Source organism: Pituophis catenifer, unplaced genomic scaffold (genome assembly GCF_029215685.1).
Source record: "Pituophis catenifer annectens isolate HBS135680 unplaced genomic scaffold, rPitCat1.0.hap2 SCAF_3, whole genome shotgun sequence".
Classification (NCBI taxonomy): Eukaryota; Metazoa; Chordata; class Lepidosauria; order Squamata; family Colubridae; genus Pituophis; species Pituophis catenifer.
The window spans coordinates 181,276,717-181,300,798 of NW_027256883.1; the positions used below are offsets into that span (position 1 = coordinate 181,276,717).

Sequence of the window (24,082 nt, forward strand, 5' to 3'; positions counted from 1 at the left end):
TTTTTTTATTTTATCCATAAAGTCCACAAAGTCTATTTTTCAATGAAATTTTATCTTCAGAACTATTGACAGGTGAAAACTTATTTCAGAGACTGTTATGAATCCTATATGTGAGCAGCTTGTCTGCTCAGATAGAGGCAGTATTTCTTTCCAGTGGCAGATTCCTTTTCAAAATGCTGTACACACAATTAGGCAGCTATATTCTATGTTCTTTAAGATCATTGATAGAAAGTCACTGTTGTCTTCCTTCTGTTCCTTTTATTAAATCCCAATATAGTATGCTGGGGAGGAAGAATAATTCTTTAGCCATTTATTATCTTCTCACTGATGTATCCAGGCATTGTGTAAAGAATAAGAACCAAGAATATGGTCACAATTGCAATGATCAGCAATGCAATGATGTACTTCTTGTACCGTTTCCAAATGAAGAAGACGAATGTTTTCATGGGGTTCACAAACCAGTTGAAGGATGTTTTGGGACGACTGGAAGAGAAAAAAAAAGGGGGGGAGGGAGCAGAAAGTATGTTTTAGATGGGGGGGGAAGCTAACATTTAAAATAAACAAACCATATGCCCTGTTTTTGATGTAAGGTGGGTGACTATATAAATGTTTTAAATAAATAAATTTTACTCCTGCTGACTATACAGATGCTTGGGTTCATAAGGAGGCCGCTTCATCAAGGAGAAAGTTCTCTGGGTTCCTTCTTTAAAGGAAGCCCAGAAGCAGAACACAAGGACAACAACTGTATCGTTCTGTTGGCCAACAGCAAGTGATATTCAGAGAAAAATTGCTTCTCATTCTGGAGACAGGATATAGTCATCACAAGTATATTTCTTTGCTTCAGCCCCACAATCTGAAAAGCTAAGGATTTTCCAAACCATGTCTCCAGTTTTTAAGCTGAATTATGTTTCAATTCAGTTACTGTATTCTATTTAATTAGCAACATAAAGAGGCAATTTTAACAGTATGATAATTTTGGATATAAATTTATTCTTGGTAAATTTAGGCTCTCTCCCCTTTACTATTTTCCAACTATCTGGACCTGGAAATGATAGTATTAAACTATAAAAAAATAAAGTATATTTTATACCAATAAATGGTATTAATGGTACCATTTTGAGTGGGAGAGCAAGATTGGGGTATTTGTATGATAATCTGCAAACATTTATCAGCACTTACTTGGGTTTTTCCAAGGGTTCTGGCTCCTTTCTCCCCAGACCAACTGGGTTTTTTTCAGCTTCCTCTATAGTCAATAACTGAAATTCAGCTTCTACTTTTCCCTGGAAAAAAAACATACTGTGAAATAGCAGCTGATGTTTTCAAGTGTTTGCTTAGGAAAGGAAATACAGTGCAATGAACCAAAAAATTTCTCCAAGAAACACAATTTCCACAACAGTTGAAAGCAAATTAAACATAAAATTAATCAAATAAAATTTACTGCAAAGAATAAAACCCATGTCTGTAGAATCAATATTAGAGAAATGGGAGAAGTCAGTTGATAGTTTTTAAGAACAACTGCCCTGATACCTAGAAAATGTGGTGGCTTCTGACAATATATGAGGCACCCATTCTTTTATGTACTGCATTTCATGTTATGTGTGACAACATACCCCCCTTTAAAAACATTTCCTAGCAACATAAAGATATTTCCACTGTGCTCAAAGTAGTGCAGATCCCATTTAATTCTAGATAGGGATCTTCTTGTAGGGTCACATCTGTCAATCTATTTCTTCTGTCTAGACTCCAGAGCATGGTTGGCAGGAAGCTTTTCTGACTATGAAGTTCATCTTTTCAAATTTCCTTTTCCCTGGAGATTGGTTTGTTCTTTTCCCTGATGCAAAACACATTGGCATCAGCCCTTTGAAACTTTTTGTTTTGAATTCTTCTTTTTTCCTGTCAGGTTTTGGTTTAATACTGACAGCTGCCACAAATATACAAGTTCCAAAGTATAGTCTGATGAAATTAAGACCTTTTTCCTAATATCTGGAAACTGAAGAGGGATTCAGCCTGGTGTCTTCCTGTAAAAGGCAATTCTATAAGGAAGCATCACAATTGTCAGAAAACTATTGTTTTCCAGCTTCATCTCAGACAAAGAAGGAACTAGGAATAGGAAGATCAGGAAAACAGACATATTTTAAAGGAATGGGAACCCTAAAATAAAAGCGGGGTTTGTGCCTGTATACGACTCCTTAGCCTTGCTGCATATTTTCTTACAGTTAAGATGAAGGTGTTCCCACTGGGATCTGAAAACTCAACATCTTCTGGCTTAACGGATCTCCTCCATTTCTTCTTCTTCTTCTTTTTCTTCTGCTTGGCCTCCCTCTCTTCCCTTTCAATGTCTTCCTCTCCTTTCAATTTAATGAAGGGCCACCACCCTTTCATTCGTTTGTTTCGGAAGATAGAAAACCGTGGCATGGCCTTTTCCTTGGCCATCCTGATAGTGCACTGTTCTGAACTCTTAGCAGCTCTCACCATATCATTCAGCTTTAACTCAATGGCCCCTAGAAAGGTGCAAAAAACAGAGAATTGGATTTTTTAAAAAAATTACTGAGAATTATACTAATTTTGGTCATAGTTAGCATAAAACATAATTGCAGAAATCACAATATGACTGGATCTTAATGTCATCTTGTTGAATCCTGCTCAAAGCAGAATCTTCTAACCCTCAGCCTCCCAACAGCATGGCACAAGTAGAAAGATGCTTGTAAAATGTTTTGATCAAGTCACATGCTGAAAAAGAGGTCAAACAATCTGGGTTGGGGGAAATTGTGAATCCCCTTTTCTTCAAACTTCCTCTTCAAGATAGTACAAGAAGCCTATATTATGAGGCTGAAGAAATATTTTTCAGTCAATTCTTGAACAAAGCCTATCTACTACTAATCTTATGGCACTATAATTTGATAGAATTATGCACCATTATCACATCTGGTTAAATCTGGTGCTACTTGTTCAGTGATGATATACTGACCGAAGGTAGCAGCTCCTCAGTGAAATAACTAGAGCACCTGATCTAACCCAATTGATCAGGCTGATCACTGGGTCCTCCTGGGAAAGAAGAAATGTAAAATGGCTTCCTTTTCTAATTGAGTTTTGTTTGAGCTATACGATCTTCTTGGATTTTGTTGTTTTACTTTATCCCTGCATAACTCTCATATCTGGTGAAGTTCATTTCAGAGAACTTTCCACTTTCAAGCTTCACTCAGTTTGTTACTCAGAGCAGAGAATAAACTCATTTATAACCTTGTTTTAATACAGATGCTGGAAAAGCTGTAATCACAGCAGGAAACTTGCAGTTGCTAACTATATACTGTATGTACACAATGTACCAACCCACATTGGACTAACTAGCATTATAGAATCCATCCATGGTCTTTCTCTTTGCACTCCCAATGAACTATCTGGTTTCAGGTTTCATCTGTTCTTGGTTCTTCTAGCTCTGATACTCACAGCTCTACAATGGCAACACAAAACATTCTGACCTCTTTTAAAAGCAGTTCCTGATCTTCATGTAGATTTTCCTATTTAGCTAAGAAAACTTACTCAGGGATACCAGAAATTGTTTAAAATTAAGGGACCTTCAACTGAACTGAAGTTTATTTCGACACATCCAAATAGTTATCCTGATAACAGTAGAGAACTGGCTTGCCATTTTCTTCTTCTATGTTATTTCTTGACTTTTTAGCCTATTCTATTACCCTGGGATTTCTGGTGATCACCCAGCAAGAATTAATCTTGCTTGGCTTCTTGGCAGAGGCATCTGGTATTTTAATTGCTAAATAAATAGGCAAACAAATGTAATACAGGTAGTTCTCAACTTACAACCACTCATTTAGTGACCATTCAAGCTTACAAGGACACCAAACAAAGGAATTTGCAAGTGGTCCTCACACTGACAGCCATTGCAAGATTCTCATAGTCATAGGATTAAAATTCAGGTGCTTGGATGCATTTATGATGGTTGCAGCATTCCAGGGTCATGTGATTGAGACCTTCCCAACCAGCTTCAGACAAGCAAATTCAACGGGGAAAGCCAGATTCATTGAATGACTGCATAATTCACTTAACAACTGCAGTGATTAGCTTAACAACCATGGCAAACAAAACCCTCATACAATCTGGCACGACTCACTTAACAACCTCCTTGCTTAGCAGTAGTAATTTTGTGTTGAATTGCAGTCATAAATCAAGGACTACTTGCAAATAAATGTAACTGATAGCCAAACAGACTCGATCAATGCTTCTGAACTCATAAAATCACCCTGGTGTTCTAGACCTCATGTTGTAATATCTTGGTAACCATTGGGTGGTGCTGTATATTCATTTTTCTCCTTTACTACTTCACCAATGATACAGATTTTTTTTTATCTATAAATAGTTAAGGTGACTTTCGCTGCATATAGCTCCATAAAACATCCAAAACTGAACAAGGAGAAGAGGCACTTGCCAAATTGTCCCTGGCATTCTGGGACATGTCCTGTGAATAATAGTCTGGGAATTGAAGAAGTTCTTCTTTCCTGTTTCTGGCTCCCTCTTTATTTCATATTAACTACCTTAGTAGAAGAACAGAACACCTTTAAAGTAGCAGGTCAAGTTCAGATAACCGGGAGACAGGGGAGAAATGCTCCCGGTTCGGATTGGATCGCCCGATCTGGTAGCGATGGAGGCGGGTGGTTCGGAGAACCGGTAGCAAAAATCCCTGCCCCCCCCCCAATGCCCAGCTGAGCCGCACAATCATCAGAGGCTTTTCTTTTACTTTTAAAAGCATTTTTTCTACAACCTCTTCAGGCAAAAAATGCTTTTAAAAGTAAAAAAAAAAAGCCTCTGATGATCGTGCGGCTCAGCTGGGATCGTCAAAGGCTTTTAAAAGAAAAAACCCTTTTTTTTCTTTTAAATGCCTCTGACGATCCAAGCTGAGTTGCCTGATCGGCAGAGGCTTTTTAAAAAACCTCTGCCGATCAGGCAACTCAGCTGGGATCGTCAGAGCCTTTTGAAAGCATTTTTTAATAACCTCTTCCCTGAAGAGGTTGTAGAAAAAATGGTTTTAAAAGTAAAAAAAAAAAAATTGGCCACACCCACCCAGTCACATTACCCCTCCCACCAAGCCACGCCCACAGAACCGGTAGTAACAAATTTTAGATTTCACCACTGCTGGGAGAGAAATTATAGGTTATCTTTTTCTCCTAAATTTTCTCCTATTTGTGCCATGCATGCACGCACTAAAACAAGCTAACATTCCAATTCTGTACATTTAAAAGAATACCTAAGAAATCATTTGCCGAAATCCTGTCGTAGTCCCAGACCTGAAAGACTAGGACAGCTGGTTCACGGAATTCCGACTCCTCCAGAGAAAAAATAGAATCCTTCTTTTTGTAAGTTATCTCTTTCTCGGTTGGAAGGTAATCAAAGCGGAACACAAACCGCCAGTTGAAGTTGCCTTCCCCAGTCAAAGAATTAAAATGAACATCTGTTTCTTGCTTGTCTTTCTCCAGTCCTTTGATCCAGCTGCAGGAGAACTTTTTATTAGCATCTAGCAACATTTTAACATGAAGGCAGGTGATATAAGAACCTCTTCTAAAAGCAACCGGATTCAGCAGTACGGCAGGAATTCAAAAACAAGGATAGAAGCAGGCAATGCCAGACCCAGAGCAGTGTACAGGTAATCCTCGACTTCCAACGGTTCATTTAGTGACTGTTCAAAGTTACAACAACACTGAAAAAAATGACTTATGACCATTTTTCACACTTCTGACCTTTGTAGCATCCCCATGATCATGTGATCAAAATTCAGATGCTTGGCAACTGGTTCATACTTTTTTTTTTTTTTAATTTGATTTATATGCCGCCCTTCTCAGGAGACTCAGGGCGGCTTACAATGTGCTCAGCAATAGCCTTCATCCTTTTGTATATTTATACAAAGTCATACTTATGACTGTTGCTGTGTCCCAAGGTCATGTGATTACCTTTTGCAATCTTTTGATAGCAAAATCAATGGTGAAGCCAGATTTATTTATTTATTTTATTGCAATTTATATGCCGCCCTTCTCCCGAAGGACTCAGGGCGGCTTACAAGATAAAAATTCAACAATATGAATTAAATATAAATTAAAATCCAATTAAAATTAATTAAAATTATTACAATGTAAAAACCCCCCTCAACGGGTCAGTCCATTTGATGAAAAAGCCACGTCTTCAGTTCACAGCGGAAGAAGAGGAGGTCGGGGACTGTCCTAAGCCCGGAAGGCAAACTATTGCAGAGGGTCGGCGCTCCCACAGAGAACGCTCTCCCCCTGGGGGCCACCAGCCGACATTGTCTGACTGACGGCACCCTGAGGAGGCCCACTCTGTGAGAGCGCACAAAACGATGGGAGGATGGCAGAAGATGGTCCTGCAAGTACCCCGGGCCTAAGCCATGGTTAAGATTCACTTAACAACCATGTTACTAATTTATCAACTGCAGTGATTCACATAACAACTGTGGCAAGAAAGGACGTAAAAGGGGGCAAAATTAACTTAAGAAATGTTTCACTTTACTGTGGAAATTTTATGCTCAATTGTAGTTGTAAGTCGAGGACTACCTGTACATCCTAAATAAGGTAACAGTGTAGGAAGGAATGGAGATTTGTTCATTCAAGCCCCAAAGTTATATGTCTCAACTGCCCACCCTCTAGCCTCCATCACATTAAAAATATCCACATTTTTATATATAGGTAGTCCTCGATTTATAGCCATTTTATTTAGTGACTGTTCAAAGTTATAGCGACACTGAAAAAAAGTGACTTATGACCGGTTTTCACACTAAAACTGTTGCAGCATCTCCATGGTCACATCATCAGAATTCAGGTGCTTGGCAACTGGCGTGTATTCATGACAGTTGCACTGCCCCGGGGTCATGTGATTTGTAACCTTCCCAGCTGGCTTCCGACAAGCAGAGTCATTGAGGAAGCTGGATTCACTGAATAACCGCATGATTTCTTTAACAACTGCGGTAATTCTCTTAACGACTGTGGCAAAAATGATCATAAAATGGGGCACAATTCACTTAACAATTGTCTTGCTTAACAATGGAAATTTGGGGCTCCACTACGGGTGTAAGTCGAGGATTACCTACAAAGGATAGACAGTGTATTTTCATATGCAAGCTTGAAAAAAAAGCAACAGCAGCATTATTTCGGTGCCCCAAGCCAAAATCTATATCAGTAGAGTAATATTTGCTATGAAAATGAAAAATCATGTTGCATTTATTTATTTATTTATTTATTTGTTTGTTTGTTTGTTTGTTTGTTTTAGAAAATTTATATTGCCGCCTATTCGCACATGGCGACTCAAGGCAGCTTACACAAATATAAAAACATCGTATCTGAGTGGTGCAGCTGACTAATGCTACTGTTAAAAGGTAGTATTTAGCTTGCAGCTGCGTGCAATTACTGTGAGTTCAATTCTCACCAGGCTCAAGGTTGACTCAGCCTTCCATCCTTTCTAAGGTAGGTAAAAGAAGGACCTGGTTTGTGGGGGCAATAAGCTGACTTTGTATAAAATATACAAAAGTATGAAGGCTATTGCTTAACGCCTTGTAAGCTGCCCTGAGTCTCCGTATTAGTATATATATATACTAATAGAAGAAAATAATCAAATAATAAATTAATAAAATAATAGCTCCCCACCCCTCCCCTATCCCAGTGAAAACACATCACACAAGCCATTTAATGGGTTCCACCCTGCTCTGGATCCCCCAGGCCCACTGGCAGAACCAGGTCTTTAGCGCCTTCCTAAAGAGTGTTAGAGTGGGGGCTAGTCTATCTCTGGGGGAATCATGTTCCAGAGAGCGGGAGCCACCGTGGAGAAGGCCCTTCTTTTGGGTCCTACCAGGTAGGACCTAGGGTCTTATCTAGGTCCTAGCTAGGTAGGGTCCTACCTAGGGGATGGGACCCGCAACATTCCTTGCCTCCCTGCTCTAGTGGGTCAGATAGATGTGACCAGCCATAGATGGTCCTGCAGATAAACTGTTAAATTGATTAACTCCCAAATAGCAAGGAAAAATCCACAAATTGAGAGTGGGCTAAAGTTCACATCATACAAAGTGCTGTTTCTTTAAAAACCCAAAAGTAACCATGTAGCAGGAGGAATTTGTACCAAGATAATTATGAATTAACCTTTCACGTACAAATGCAATCTATTAAAGTCCAATTCACACATTTAATGAAACAGAAAGGATGGCCCAGGGGCAGATTTCTGGTTGTTTTAACCTATCCCCACAAATGCACCTTTTGACATATATGTCACTGGAAATTTCTCCTGTTATTGGATTGACATCATCAAGAATCACATCATCTGTATTCCAGATAATGACACGTAGTTCATAACTGGGAAAGAAGAAGAAAAAACCAAAGACATTATGATTTTCTTGCAAATCCTGAGTAATTTGTTGGTTGATCTGTTAATTAATTGCAAAAATGCATTCAAGATGGGGGGCAGTGAATCCCCTTGCCAGGAGCCTTGGCACAAAAAAACCTCTTTGACAAACAAACCCTTACAGTAATTGCAGATTTTCTGCATTTGGTTTAATGCTAAAATAGCATGCATTCAATGTGATTTCCATGGTTTCCATATTAGAATTACCGATTCTTTTCATATACCATTGAATTAATCTAAATTTGGCTTTAGCCTGTTAGTCACTCCATTAATTCTGAGACAAGATACAGCTGGATATTCCTCTTGCTTTATTATGCATTTATTACTTTCCATTCTTAACAGCATATTACCCACAAGTGTGCACTTTTCCCCTTGAAAAAGAATCCAGATGAAATTAACTGTAGTGAATCTGTTATTCTGTAACTGTTTTCCAGAATATTAAGTGCACTTTTCACTCATATGCAACATGATGCAATTTGCAGTTGGAAAGTAGATAAAAGTTTAAATGTTTGCAGCATCAGAGAATTTCAAGTCACAAATCTTTACCCGATGCGCAATATACCGGTACCCAAACAATTCTATAATGGTAAAATAAGCATTGATTCAGATTCCTTTTCACAGAGATCCCTCCCTACCTGATTGGAAGTCGTGGTTTGATGTTGACAGGTGGTGGCGCAGGGACATCATTTGGAAACATGTCAATCCACATGTGGAGAGAGCCCTGGAGAAAAAAGAACAACAAAAAGTCACTTGACAATGTTCTCTCCTTTGTTGGTCAATAGCCTAAGTTGCGTGGTATTATTCCATGCATCTGTGTTTTTACACCGCAACTTGGGAATTGCGGTGTGAAGAGAGATTAAGACAATGAGCTGTCATAGATCGCAAAATTGGAAAAAAAAAAACACCACCCAGGGAGAAGATAATGGCAAACCATATTTATAATTATGTGTATACTGCCATATCTATAAAGTCACCAGGAATTGAGCTTAACTTGGGCAGAGTAACTGTATCAACCAGGGGTGGGTTCTACTTACCTTTACTACCAGTTCGCAACGGGGCCCCACGCGTGCTCTTCGGCGCATGCGCAGAAGCATTCTGATGATGTCAGGGTTGGTGGGCGAAGCCTCCCGCCGGTTTTACCATAGGACCGGTGTGAACTGGGGGCAACCCACCACTGGTATCAACCCATATTGCTATGATTGTGCTAGAGCAGCCTTCTGTCCTCAGAAGATTATTACGGGAGTTGAAATCCCATAACACAAGGTATATACTAGAAAGGACCTCGCTAGACAGCAGGCCATGCATGTGTTCCTAAAAATATTTTGCAGGCAACAGCTGCTACGTTACAGATACGTATGTAAATGTTGGATGCAAAATATAACAGTGCTATAGTATGTATAAATCAACTTTCTGCTTTACCTGGAGAATACCGGGGTTATCTGGATTGTAAATGGATCGAACTTCCACGTGTTCTGGTACTAATTTGCATCCATACTCGGGCATTTCATCCCAGTGTTGAAGAACATACAAAGCCTTGTGCTCATCATAGGCAGACCAGGTTTCGTCATTATTTTCTTTGTTGTCTTTTGCCAAGGCTTCTGAAATATAACAAAACAGAGTCCCAACAGGCACTTCTTCAAGTCTGGATTCAATTCAGTAATTAATGTGATATATGAGATTTCTAATCATGCACTCATTTTCAATTTCTAATTATGTATCCATAGTAGTGCCACTGAATTTGGAAAAATATCCCAGTTAGTGGGAATTAATATTTTAACATTTTCCTGCTGAAAGAGTTAGGATGTGTGATACACACATCGCTCTCCCTCCCTCTCTCTCTCTCTCTCTCTATCTCTCTCTCTCTCTCTCTCTCTCTCTCTCTCTCTCACACACACACACACACACACACACAAATATATCTGCATATATTTGGATAAATAAACATATCCAAATATATACATATACATATATGTGGGTGGGTGAGTGTTCAAATAAAAAGATGTTCAACTGACTTGGGGATAGTTTGAAATAAATTTAGGATAGTACTCTAAGGCTCTTTAGGAAAAATAGGTGCATGAATCATAATACTTGATAAGTGTTCTAAGCATGACTGTGTTTACTTAAAACAGCTTAACAAATACAGGTAATGTAATACTCAATTTATGACTGCAACTGGAACCAGAGTGTCTGTCACTAAGCAGCATGGTCATTAAGCGAGTCATGCTCAATTTTATCACTTTTATGCTGTGCTAAAAGTGTTTATGCTGTCACTAAGCAAATCCTGCTTCCTCCATTGATTTTCTTGTCAGAAACTCTCTGAGAATGTTGCAAATAGCAATCACATGATCCTGGGACGTTGCAATCATCAAAAATACATGCCTGAATTTTGCTCACATGAAAAGCAGGGCCCTACAATAGTCATATACGTGCAAGGCCTGATCATAAATCCTTTTTTTCAGTGCCATCATATTTTCAAATGGTCATTAAACAAATGGCTCTAAGTCAAAGGCTACCTGTAAAACTCTCTAAATTTACATAGTAATGCAGAGAAGAAGCTAAACCAAATCTTCAGACAAACAACTTTGTGGCTTTGGGTGATGTCTGAAGCAGATATAACCTCTCCGTTGAAACTTAGCTTCACTTAATTATGATAAAATTAAGGAACATCACTTGCTTAAATTCCCCAAAGAAAGTGATAAAATGTGACAAAATTAAAGATAGATATTGATATATAGATATGCCTTCTGCAGCAGAATAAATTGGGAGCAAGTAGAAATGGACCATGGTCCCAATTAGAAAAGATTGTGGTACTAGCTGAAGTCAAATACTTCTGAGATCACTAGGCAATGGAAATCTGTTCTAGCAATTACAAAGATTTCAAATTAAGACTCTGCATAAATAATCAGGATTACGTGGAAATGAATGTTCAGCTTTGGAAATAAGTATCCAGCACTGTTGAAATAAAAAAATATATCAAAGGTATGTATCATTACCTTCAGGAAAAGCTTCAGGGGGGATTTTAAAAATCTTGTTATTTACTTTGACTTCCTCTGCCCTGTATTCAGCTGAGGGGAGTGCGTTCTTCTTGCATAGACTTTCCAAGATATGCGTGGGTTTGAAAGCATCTCGCCATATATTGTAGCCTTCTCTGTAACAAATGATTAGATATGGGTAAGTTGCTTTTTAACAAGTTTAGATTAGATATGAAACTGGTTAATTAGTGCTGGCATTCCTATAGGGCAGAAAGCATTGGGTCTTAAGCTCTGTTGACAAAGCTACAGAATACTAATAAAATGAGAGAGAGATTCAGTCACCTTGACGTCTCCTATAATACGTACGTATCATATTGTGAAGCCACTCCACAATTGGCTCTGTGGTTGCTGTAGAATCGGTTCTCCAAGTCAATTTTGGTCTCCCCAATTAAATCATCAGATCCAACTAAATCATGGTCAAATATTGATATAGTGAGTTCTGATTCTATAGGAAATGATATCGAAAGCTCCAGTACTCTAAATATGAGATAGAAAGAAAATAATACCAGTTGGAGATAGCAAGTAAAGACAGAACATAACAAAATAGCTTCTGTACAATAATCATTTTATTGCTTGCTATAGCAGCATTTCATTTAACTTGTATTTATGAACATAAATGCCAAAATAAAAGGAGTACCGGCTGGATGGATCCATTGGCATAATGATAAAGATTATTCTTTCATTTTAAAGTCCCTGGTCCACCTTCCTTCTTTCTTTTTTTAAATAGTCAGATAAGTAGCAGACCCTTGCAATTGTTTTACTTTTTACTAGCAGTTTGCTTTCTTTTACTCCTATTTTCATGAGCATATTAGGCAGATATAACCTCAGATTCCCTCTATCTGTGCTGAAAGGTTGTTATCTTCTAGTTCATTGGTCATGTTAGTGTCCATCCTTGGAATACTTCAACTTTCTCATTTCTCTACATTACCAGTCCTACAGAAAGCTCCACTATCAGCCCTAAAGAATCCATGCATATAAACGTTGCTGATGCTATGAACACATATTATTGTATTTGTTGCAATATTTTCAGGATCAGACTCAATAAATTTAGTAAGAGTTAAAGGTTTAAATATATCTCCTTTTATTTACATTAGGCATTCTATATTCACTGAATATTCACAGATAGAAGCGAAGAAATGGATGCATACAGCTCCTTATATATATACAATGGGTGGAGCTAGATATGGGAGTGGTGAATTATGAATACATTAAGAAGTGAAGAATAAGTTAACCCCTGATACCCCGTTCATATACTATTTACACATTAGAGAATAAGGCATTTACATCTGACAAATCCCCCTCTAAATGCCGATTCGTTATGCTACACCAATTACATTCAGATTCAGGACAGTACAAAACATGCAACTTAGAAGTCAAGTATTTATGCTGCTTGGAAGGTAAAGGCTTTGTCAATATGTCAGCTAATTGTTCTGAAGTTTCACAATGCACTGCCTTAATAAATCCATCTTGAGATAATTGTCTCACATGTTTCAATTTTATATCTATGTGTCTGGACCTTTGTCCAATGGCGTCAGATCTAGATATTTCAATAGCTGCTTTATTGTCTTCATGCATAACAAAAGGCAAAGCAGGTGTTTTCCAGACATCTGAAATTAAATCATTAAACCATACAAGGTTATTTGCAGCTTTGGATAAACAAACATATTCTGCTTCTGTCGTTGAAGTGGCCACTAATTCTTGTTTACCAGTGTACCAGTAAACTGGACAGTCATTTAAGAGGAATATATAACCAGATGTACTTTTTCTACATGAGGTGTCTCCAGCCCAATCCGCATCTGCGTAACATGTAAGCTTTGGTTCTTTATTATCTTTAGGTTCTAACATTAAACAAAAGTCTAGTGTGTTTTTCAGATACCTTAATATTCTTTTAACACCTTCCCAGTGATACATTGTTGGCTTGCTAACATGTCTGGATAATAAATTGAGGGGTAAAGCGATATCCGGTCTTGTCCAATTAGATATATAAAGAAGTGAACCTATGACTGATCTATAAAATGTGTTATCTTTGAATTCAGGGGATGATTCATCAGCATTTCTTAGAAAGTCAGTCTGCATAGGAGTATCACAAGGTTTGGCATCACTTAGATTGCATTTGTTTAAGAGCTCTATGATCTTATCTCTCTGAGTAAGTTTGAATCCTCTTTTAGTCTTATTAATTTGAACACCAAGATACTTATTTACTTTGCCTAAAGATTTCAATGAGAAATGTTCATTTAGCTTAGTTACAAAAGTTTCCCTTCTCTCTTTATGTTTTCCTATGTATAAAATGTCATCCACATAGATCAATACAAACTCTATGTAATCATCACCCTTTTTGACAAAGAAACAGTTATCAGCAGTGGTAGCATTGAAGTCCATGGTTTTAAGTACTTTTACTAAACAATCATACCATCGTTTACCAGATTGTTTTAACCCGTATAAACTCTTGTTTAACAACCAAGTCTCATTCTTGTTTGTGTATTGACTGTGAGGTGCTCTTACATATATTTCCTTATCTAGTTTTGCGTGTAGATACGCAGTCTGTATGTCATATTGGAATACATCGAGATTGAGTGCTGATGCTACCACTAGAGCTGTTTTGACACTCTCAGTTCTTACTGTGGGGGAATACGTGTCAGTATAGTCCTCCGGATATTTCTGTGCATAACCTTGTGCAACTAGTCTAGCTTTGTATAGGGTATTGCCTCCCTCTAAGTTCTTAATTTTATATATCCACCTAGTACCAATAATTGTTTTATCTTTTGGTGCAATTGCAGGTGTAAATACATTTAATCCTTGTAAGCTTTCCATCTCTTTTTTCATTGCTAATTCTCATTTTTCTTTTTCTTTACGAGGAAGTTTTAACACTTCCTCATATGTATTAGGTGTCGTTGACTCACCATCCATATGCATTATGTAATCCTTGTATTTATTTGGCATCTGATTTCTGGTGTTTCTAATTGTTTTTTCAGGTTTACTATTGTTATCATGCAAATATCTTGCTTCCTTTTTTGTTAGTGTGTCTGTCTTTATTTTGTGTTGACTATTTGTCCATGTTTTGGTTTTGTTTTTATATTTGTTGATATTTTGCTTTTCTATAGTCTCTTTCTCTTGAGATTTTGTATCTTTGTTGTTACTTGGAAATATTTCATTAAGATGTATTTTCGACCAGTTGGCCTGCTCATGGAACACAGCTGTTCTGGAGACTATAAATTTGTTATTATTATCAATGAATCTGTACCCTTTAGTGCCTGTCTCGTATCCCATAAATCTGAGTCTTCTGGACACGTTTTCTCCCTTTCTTCTTAATTGCTTAGGTATGTGTACGTCTGCAGTGACTCCAAATATGTGCATGTGTGCCAATTTTGGTTTCCTATTATACATCACCTCATATGGTGTCTTATTTACAATGCTGGACCAGGTTCTATTCTGTGTGTAATTGGAATAATGTAGGGCTTCTGACCAGAATTGTTTGCTTAAGCCAGCATCTTCCAATGTGCATCTAATCATGGTTTGTAATGTTGAGTTCTTCCTCTCTGCAATCCCGTTCTGGAACGCAGAAAATGGACTAGATGTGTAATGTAACATTCCTTTGTCCTTTAACCATTGGGAGAATTCTTTAGACATGAATTCACATCCCCTATCTGTCATAATTTGTTTTATTTTGATATTGTGTTATGTTTCTATGCGTTTATAAAATTCTTTAAATTTTTGAAAGGTTTCATCTTTGTGTTTTAATGTATAAACAAATCCATAGCGGCTATAATCGTCTACTATGGTCAAGAAGTAACGTTTTCTATAAGTGATTGATGGAGTTAGTGGACCAACTAAGTCCATGTGTACTAAATCAAAAATTTTGTTGGTTGATCTAGTAGATTTTCTTGGCCTGGGGCTAGTTTTTAGTTTTGTAGATTTACATACTGAGCATTCCAAATAGTTTTCACAATTTTTTATTTTAACACCTTCTGCGTGTTCAGTCATTTTTTGTACTACAGGAAAACTGGCATGTCCTAACTTCCTATGTAAGATGTGAGCACACTCATCATGAATTGGCTTACCTATTTTTGGTTTTTTTTCATTGTGTGCATCTTTGTGATCATGAGATATTTTACATTCATCATTGTCACTGTTGCTAATGTTTTCATTATCTACTTCAATACAATCTTCCATATTTGAATCAATGTTGTGCAACCATTTTTCCTTTGTTATTAGGTAAGGTAGGCCTCCTTTAATCATCACAGTGCCTATATCTACTTTATTTTTCTCCAAAGTTGCTTTTCCTTTAGAAAAAACAATGTTAATATCAGAATCCCTACTTAGTTTTATGGCACTTAGTATGTTATGAGGTATTTCAGGTATTAATAATACCCCCTCTATTTTTCCTAGACCAGGCAAGGTTACATTCCCTCTACCTAATACTTGAACCTTTTCTTGGTTAGCTACCTTTATTACAAACTTATCTTCTACAAATGAAAACAGTATAATTTTGTTATTAGTGGTGTGATTAGTTGCTCCAGAATCAATAAGCCAATTATTGTTCTCATTCTGTTGTATGTTAGTGTTGTCTTGCTTATTTAATCCATTCAGTGAACCAGATTTTCTATCCTTTGAATTATCTCTGCCCCCTCTATTCTCTTTGTAATTTGGTGGGCTTCTATATCTATGTCTATCCATGGAAGACTGTCTATAATTGTATTTGTTTCTATATTCTGACCTATGTCTTTCTTTTGAAATTTTGGGGCAATCTCTTCTATTGTGTTCCCTGGATCCACAGTTGTGACATTTAAATGTTTCATTATATTTTTCTTGGAAAGCTACTTTCCTATATGGTTTGTGTTCTATGTGATTGTTAGAACGATTCCTTCTTGAATTGTCTTCTGCTATCAATTTATTGGATAGACTTTCTATGGATAAGTATCCTAGGTTGATTGTGTCTAAATGTGACATATAATTGTCCCATGATGGATCAAGTGAGTTGATAATAACACTTTTCATTGTTTGGTCTGAAATCACCTCCCCCCTTAAATGCAGTTCAGCTCTTATTTTGTTTAAAGATATTAAGTGCTCACTTATGGAAACCCCTGGTTTTATCCTAGATGAAAAGAAATCTTTAGACATCCTTGTGATGGTAGCTACACTGTCACTGTGAAACAAATTGAACATGCATTGAATAATTTCTGAAACAGTCAGATTTTGCTTAATGCTGTGATACATTGCAGGAGATACACTAGATATTAATAAGAAAAATGCTCTATGGTGTAAACAGTCTATTTTTAGAGTCCAAGGTCTTTTTGGGGGACTAGTGATAAAGAACAGTAAGTTTTCCTTCATAAAGACAACCTGGAGCTGCTGATACCATTCTTGTAAATTAATGCCATCTATCCTTAACTTTGGGAAGTCACTGGGTAAATTTCCGACATTATTAGGTCCATTACTTACAACCTGAGGTAGTCCGTGGTCTCGTAAATGCAGAAAGTTACAAAACGGCGTGGGGATGCTCGCAACGAGCCTGCACGGTCTTCTCGTCAATTCATGTCTTCCCGGACCGTCTGCGTAGTCTTGCGCATGCGCGTTGTCCATTTCTTCCTTGAAGTCGTCGTGAAAGGTTCTCCTCGTTGCGGCTCGCTCGTTCTGCTCCTCCTCGGACGAATCGGTCTCTGGTTCGATCTTGGGAGTCCTGACGATGGTGTCTGCTCTTCCTCTTCTTTTGAGGGCGTTGGTGCTTGCTTCGGTCTGTGGTGTGGGGCGGTATCGGCAGGGCTCTCTGGGTTCGGGTGTCGGCGCTCTCGTAGTCAGGATGGGAGCGGGTAGGTCCCGATGCATTGGCTTGCTCGCTCGTTTCTTCGTTAGCTTTTTAGTAATTTTTAGTTTTGGCCCAAATGCAGCAAAAAGCGTTTTCATTGCTGATTTTATTTGATTGTTTGTTGAATCATCTTCACTTTCTGATTCTGATTCTTCTGAGGTGTTTGAATCTTCTTTTTCGTTTTCGTTGTCTGATAACGTTTTTCGCACCAGAAATTTTGAATTGAGTTTTCTGATTGGCTCTGCTTCGCTCACCCTGGAGGTCTGTTGAAACCAAGATGGCTGCCATTCAAAATTTCACGCGGGATCACCGTTTTTCTTCTTCACAATAATTTTCTCTGCAGTCATATCACTCACTATTTTTGGGTCTTTTGACTTTTCATTAGTGATGTGCTTCTCTCTCGCTGCTCCGCTGTTCTTCAGCATATCTTGGAGGTTCGCGATGAGGCTTTCATCATTCTTCTGGCTCTTCAATAGTTTTAATATCTCTGACCTGAGTTCGTTATTCTCTATTTCGATTTCCTCCCGATCATCATTTTTATCTATTATTTCTTCGTCTTCAGTGGTGTATTCTTCGGATTCTCTCGAAATCGCGTTTGTGGATTCATCGATTATTTCTTGTTCTGTTTCCATTTCTTTGCTGTATGCCCTGGTGTTGGGCCTATCTTTCTTAGACATTTTTAAGTTTTTTATTGAGTCAATTAACCATCCTCTGCTACCAGCTTGTTGCAATATTTTCAGGATCAGACTCAATAAATTTAGTAAGAGTTAAAGGTTTAAATATATCTCCTTTTATTTACATTAGGCATTCTATATTCACTGAATATTCACAGATAGAAGCGAAGAAATGGATGCATACAGCTCCTTATATATATACAATGGGTGGAGCTAGATATGGGAGTGGTGAATTATGAATACATTAAGAAGTGAAGAATAAGTTAACCCCTGATACCCCGTTCATATACTATTTACACATTAGAGAATAAGGCATTTACATCTGACAGTATTTTTATGCCTATAACAAATGGGTACATTCTTCTGAAATAGAGAAAAATCTTCTGGTAAGACAAGAAAGATTTAGAGAAGATGTAACTGATATAAGATAAAAACATATCCTTACTCTCCAAAAACTGGATTGAGCTGTTTTGGGATATATCGATCCTTGGTGTCTTTTTGTTGTTGGCCAATCTTAACCACAAGATAGGGATCTGCTTTGCCATTGGGATCTGCTGGTGTCAAATTAGTTGCCTAAAGAAACAGCAACATGTGATATGGTGACAGAATACAAAAGCATGGGAGAAAAAGAATTCTACAAATTAATGTGGAATCAATATAATGGAATTTCATGCATGTTGTGGTAAACTTATATTTTCCCATCTGAAAAAAGGCTTAGATTGCTTACAAGTGCATTTTTCTTAATGCCATTGCCTTGGAGAGTTCATGGTTTGTAAACAGCACCTTCCATTATTTAACTCTCCTATATTTTCCCAATCCTGGATCTATTTTCCTAACAGGAAAACAATCTGCAAGGTAGGGGCAAGAACATTATTAGGAATTCTTCATTTGAAAATAGCCAATCTTAGAATGTCAGAAGAATGTTCTGTAATAATATTTTACTTTTCAATTTATGAAAGAATGGCACTAAACCATAAGTAGGGAGCCATAAGTAAATATGTAAGTAATGCCCAGGGTTGGACTAATAACAGAATCTCTGTTATTTCAGTAACAGAGATTGTGCTTTGGAAATCAACTTCTGCTGTGTACCTCAAGAAACATTAGAATCCTAAATCTGTATTTCTGTATATGAAGTCAAAATACTTACTTTGACAATATAAATTCTGACAAGAACCTTGATGGGTCTATTTCTGGGGATGCCTTGGGAGATCTTATGTTCTGGACCTGCCTCTTCAGCTCGATAAACATAGAATGAACCCTGCAGTAGAAGGAGTTGAGAAGAACATGCTGTTTATGTATTTTTTTCTAGTAATTTATATTTTGAAAAACCCTATTGCTGAGAAGAAGCTATTCGCTTCTCCTAGCAGAATATATCTGACTTTTAATTAATTAATATTTATTTATTCAATATGGAGGTCACCTGACTCCAACGCAGTTTCAACAGTTCACAGTGGAATAACTTATAAGCAACAACAAAAAAAAAACCATGAAGTATTAACCTGAACAACTATAAAACTGCAAAATTCTTACAATATAGCAATCCAAACAACAATGCAAATATAAATATCCATCCTACCCCAAGGCCAGGATAAACAGCCAGTTTTCAATATTTTCTAGAATAACATCCACCTAGGAACCATACAGACCTCAGGAAGAACCTAATTTCAGAGACCAGAGAACACATACTTCCTGGGTCCTGAAATATGGCACTATTTAATCAAGGGTGACCTGGAATATGTCCACTCTGCCAATTCATACCAGATTGGTAGAAGCTGTAGAAGGCAGTACCTTTATAGGTAATAACCCAATAACCCTTGAATCACACCCAAAAGCACACCGGCAACCACTGCAGGTCATGGAGCAAAGATCCTATGTTAAACCCATCATATTCTGAACTAGTTGACGCTTTGGAATGAATGTCCTGCAATAACAGATTGTATTAAAATAGACTTTCTTTCAGATTAGCAATCATATTCCCAAATTAGGATTTGGATCCCATTTTTACCTATTGCAAAAAAAAAGTTCACCATTTGTAAAAAAGAAAGAAAAAGAAAAAAAAAGAGTATTTCCAGACTGCAGCAACAGGAATCTGTCCTAAGAACTATGGAAAGCACAGAGCAAAGATTCTGGGTGATCATTCCATTAAAGTCAGTGAGGCTTACATTTTATAAAGGAATAAGTAAGACTGAATTGAGGAGCCCCTATGCCAAACTGTTCAGTATTAATAGGAATAAATTCACTACCATTACTACTTTGGGAACAAAATCAAATGGTATTAATAAATATAATTCAAAAGATTCCTACCTTGTATTTCCCGACAAATTTTTCTTCCTCATTCCCATCTTCATCTTCATTAGCTTTTCCACGATGAAGTGGAAAAATACATAACCAGTCCTCAAAATTGTCAAACTCATTCTCTAGTTCTGAACTATAAATCTGGAATAAAAATGTGCACTATGGTAATTGAACATAACCCAAATTAGAACAGAACAGAAAACTTATTGCAATCAAAGAAAAATTTTGTAATGACAGATTCACTGTTTGATTTTTTTTTTTTTTTGGCTGCTCCTTATCCTGTTCCTTTTTATGTTATATCCTGTTCCTATTGTGCTCAAAATTCATGTTATCAGTCAGAGATATAGGTAGTATTCTATTTCAATAGATACAGGTGATATAGATAATTCTATAAAAGAAGGCTAGGTACCATTCTGTCCCAGAAATACAAACAACTCCCTCTAAATCATTTTCTGCAGTTCTTGGAACTCTTTCTGATCACAATTGACTGAAAACTGGTAGTAGGTTTTCTGACATTTTGAGAGAGAAAACATTGAAGTATAGCACAGACCAGTCGTGAAATTCAATTTTTTTTACTACGTTCTGTGGGTGTGGCTTGGTGGGCGTGGCAGGGGAAGGATACTGCAAAATCTCCATTCCCACCCCACTCCTGGGGGAAGGATATTACAAAATCTCCATTCCCACCCCACTCTCGGCCAGCCAGAGGTGGTATTTGCCGGTTCTCCGAACTACTCAAAATTTCCGCTACCAGTTCTCCAGAACCTGTCAAAACCTGCTGAATTTCACCCCTGGCACAAACTCCTTCCATGTGAAAAAACTAGAACTACTTCAGTAAATATACTAAATTTAGCTAAATTTGTAGATTTGATGTCAATCAAATTATTTCTTTTTTTTTGTACAAAGACTTACCTTTAATGTTGCTATAAGTTTCCTTTTTGGGCGGACTGGCTCGGCTTCAACAACTATTTCATCTTCTACCTCCTCATCAAGAGAAGCAGCATTCAGGTTCCCTCCATCTAAAGAAGATAACAACAAATTAAAGGGGTCTTCTCCTCAGCTCACAATGTTAGGTGCTGGCTGCAATGATTCTGAGTACTTGGGTAAAGTTAATGACTTAATTTACTTTTTGGTTTTCTTTATTACATCCATTTTACTTCTATTTAGAATAGTGATCTCTTCCAACTGTTAAGAGCAAAACTCACCCACCCGATTTGGCTACATTTCTCTTTTTTCTTCTAGCAGAGAGAATTGAATGTTGGTATAGCAAGAGCCTGTTTGGATAGATGAATCAGATGACACCACAACTACTTGGCACTTTAGAGAAAGCAGAAATTTTGGGATAATGATCTGAGGTTGTAGGTAGGGGATCAACCACTGATTTGGTGTTTAGTTACAATATTGGTTCATTCTATTGATGTGCACAAAGACAGTGTTGGTCTCTTTCCGGTAAAGAAAGCTGAAACTTCAAATAGGTAATAATCTGGAGAAATGTTGTCTCTAGCATTCTCCTGCCCTGGTGTCTGCTGGGCCAATATAATTCCTCCTGGGTATGCTAGGAAGATGGAAAGTGTGATTTAACACATTGGGAAGATACAGAGTTAAGGAATGCCATTCTATAGCATGATTAACTCACCTGCATCATTTGCGTCCTCCTCTTCTTCATCACTAAGAGACTGCAAAAGAGAATGGCCTTTAACTGAGTTATAACAGATGTCAATCAGACTTACCATTCTACGGTCTTACAGTTTTCTAATACTGAAGATTCTTATAGTTTTCTAATGTGAGTTTTACAGTAAAATGCTAGAAATTAATAAATGTTGCACTGGAAACACTGATTATTTAATAACCTATATGGATATTCAGCATTCTTTTTCTTTTCTTTTCCTCTAATTTTAAATTATTTTGTGTGAGAGCCTTTTCTTCTTACTTATTCTATAGAGTTCTTCTTATTATTTTTTTATTTTTTTAATTAAATTTTTATACCGGCCTTCTCCCGAAGGACTCAGGGCGGTGAACAGCCAGGATTAAAATACATTATGAGTAACAGGACAAAGTTTTTATAGAACTTGAAAAAATGCAGGCAGTGCAGTCCTACACAGTAATTAAGTTGCATTGAGAACAAATCCTAGGTTTATTGATAAGAGATTGCAGCCCATGTCTATTTGGAAAATCAGTAAATGCATTGAAGAGCAAAGACAGCAGCATAGGGGAAAAATAAATTCATAATCTAGATTAAATCAACATGAGCTCTGTTTTACCTAACAAAATCAGACCTATTTTAGGAGATTTTACTGTTTAAACAGCCCCGTTATCTTCTAGTATCCCAACTTTACACTTTATAATTAATAAGTTAGAAGGGACAGGTAATCCAACTCAGTCCCGTATCTCATTATAATACAATATAAATTATACAATAAGGTTCATGATTACCTGTTTATTTAATTCCTTTAATGATTCATAGTACTTGGACCACCAATCCAGTTCTTCCTTCTCAGGCTTTTCCTCCTCAAATTCTTCCTCTTTCGGTACCAATTTATCAATAGGGATTTTTTTCAGTGGTGCCTGAATATAAATGACATAAAATTCCATCCATTATGTGGAAATGTAGAACAATCTTGTTGAACCTCTCCAACAACTAGAAGATTACTTCATAAAATCCATATATCAATCCTGAATCCTGACATTATCTCATCATTACTGTCAAGGTAAGAAGGTTATTAAGAAAGTGGTCAACCTGCAGCTCCAAAGGGTCCTGAATGGAAGTAGATTATCTGGACCTCTTTCAAACTAGGATTATACAATACTGAGAGATTTTAATTATGCTTGCTAATGACTTCTGGTGGGCTCAGAATAGGGATAGTGCATCCATCCTAGTCCTCCTTAATCTGCATTGAGGGATTGGAAGGTGGGGGAGGGAGAAAGTGGTCTAGCCCAAAACCCTTGCTTTGTGTATATCTCAGGGCTCTGCTCTCTACCCTCTCCAGTTTAATATGTACATTAGATAATAAAGCTGTTGAGGGGAGTGATCTTTTGATGTAGGGTGCAGTATCTTAGCATGCTAATAACACTTAATTGTAGATCATGGCCCCAATCATCCAAGTGAAGCAGTTTGGAGGTCTTGGGGATCTGAGAGGAAAGAACAGATTTCAGCTTCACCATTCCAAGAACAATTAGCTGTGAATTTGGGGCCCTAGGGAGATAAATTCATCCTTGAATCTGGATGGGGTTGCACTGCCTCACTTGGATTCACCGTATAATCTGGAGGTCCTTTGCACAACTTTGTTTGTGTGCTACTTGCACTTGTTCCTGGATCTGGCAGTGGGGAGGTTCCTGATCACTGTTACTCAGAAATATTTTGGAACTCACCCAGCTGAATTCACGCCTAAGGCAGAATTAGAACTCATAGTTTCCTGATTTCTAGACTGATGCCTTAAACAGTGCCTCAAAGTGGGTCTTAAAATATTTTAGGTTCCTTTGTTTTCATGCATTTCTCATTTATATTTCCTTCTTTGCCGTTTAATTGGTGCCATCATGTCAATGTTTTTTCCAAAACATCCATGTATGTATTATACAACCAATATTACAGAATCTCTTGTTAAAGTAAACCTGAAACGTTGCTGCACTCACCTTGACAAGCTTGAGGGGATTAGCTTTGCTTCCTAGGTCTCCAGCAGCTGCACCAATATTTATTACTGTCTGCCCAGCAGCTGCACCAATATTTATTACTGTCTGTCCAGCAGTTGCACCAAAGTTCATCACTTTTCGGGAGATATTTGGTTTATCTGATGCTTTCCTTTCTGAAATAAAATATATTAACCACATGTTTAATGCAAATACATGCAAATACATTCTAAGTGTGACCCATCAGG

At 37.4% G+C, this 24,082-nt stretch overlaps 1 protein-coding gene across 1 annotated transcript in view; it reads right to left on the bottom strand.

Annotated features, from left to right (window-relative positions):
• Nucleotides 1-161: 161 nt before the first annotated feature.
• The window catches only part of LOC139314338 (fer-1-like protein 4), a 64,191-nt gene continuing 40,270 nt past the window's right edge, over nt 162-24,082 (bottom strand). The window contains exons 30-45 of the mRNA XM_070939930.1: nt 23,841-24,010; nt 22,644-22,775; nt 21,847-21,886; nt 21,123-21,229; nt 20,223-20,354; nt 19,066-19,176; nt 18,364-18,491; nt 11,748-11,918; nt 11,403-11,557; nt 9,829-10,007; nt 9,045-9,130; nt 8,262-8,360; nt 5,261-5,502; nt 2,215-2,501; nt 1,180-1,280; nt 162-483 (exon numbers count right to left, since the gene is read on the bottom strand). Coding sequence (XP_070796031.1) covers nt 303-483; nt 1,180-1,280; nt 2,215-2,501; nt 5,261-5,502; nt 8,262-8,360; nt 9,045-9,130; nt 9,829-10,007; nt 11,403-11,557; nt 11,748-11,918; nt 18,364-18,491; nt 19,066-19,176; nt 20,223-20,354; nt 21,123-21,229; nt 21,847-21,886; nt 22,644-22,775; nt 23,841-24,010 — 2,321 coding nt within the window. The 3' untranslated portion in view covers nt 162-302. The remainder of the gene's footprint in view (nt 484-1,179; nt 1,281-2,214; nt 2,502-5,260; nt 5,503-8,261; nt 8,361-9,044; nt 9,131-9,828; nt 10,008-11,402; nt 11,558-11,747; nt 11,919-18,363; nt 18,492-19,065; nt 19,177-20,222; nt 20,355-21,122; nt 21,230-21,846; nt 21,887-22,643; nt 22,776-23,840; nt 24,011-24,082) is intronic.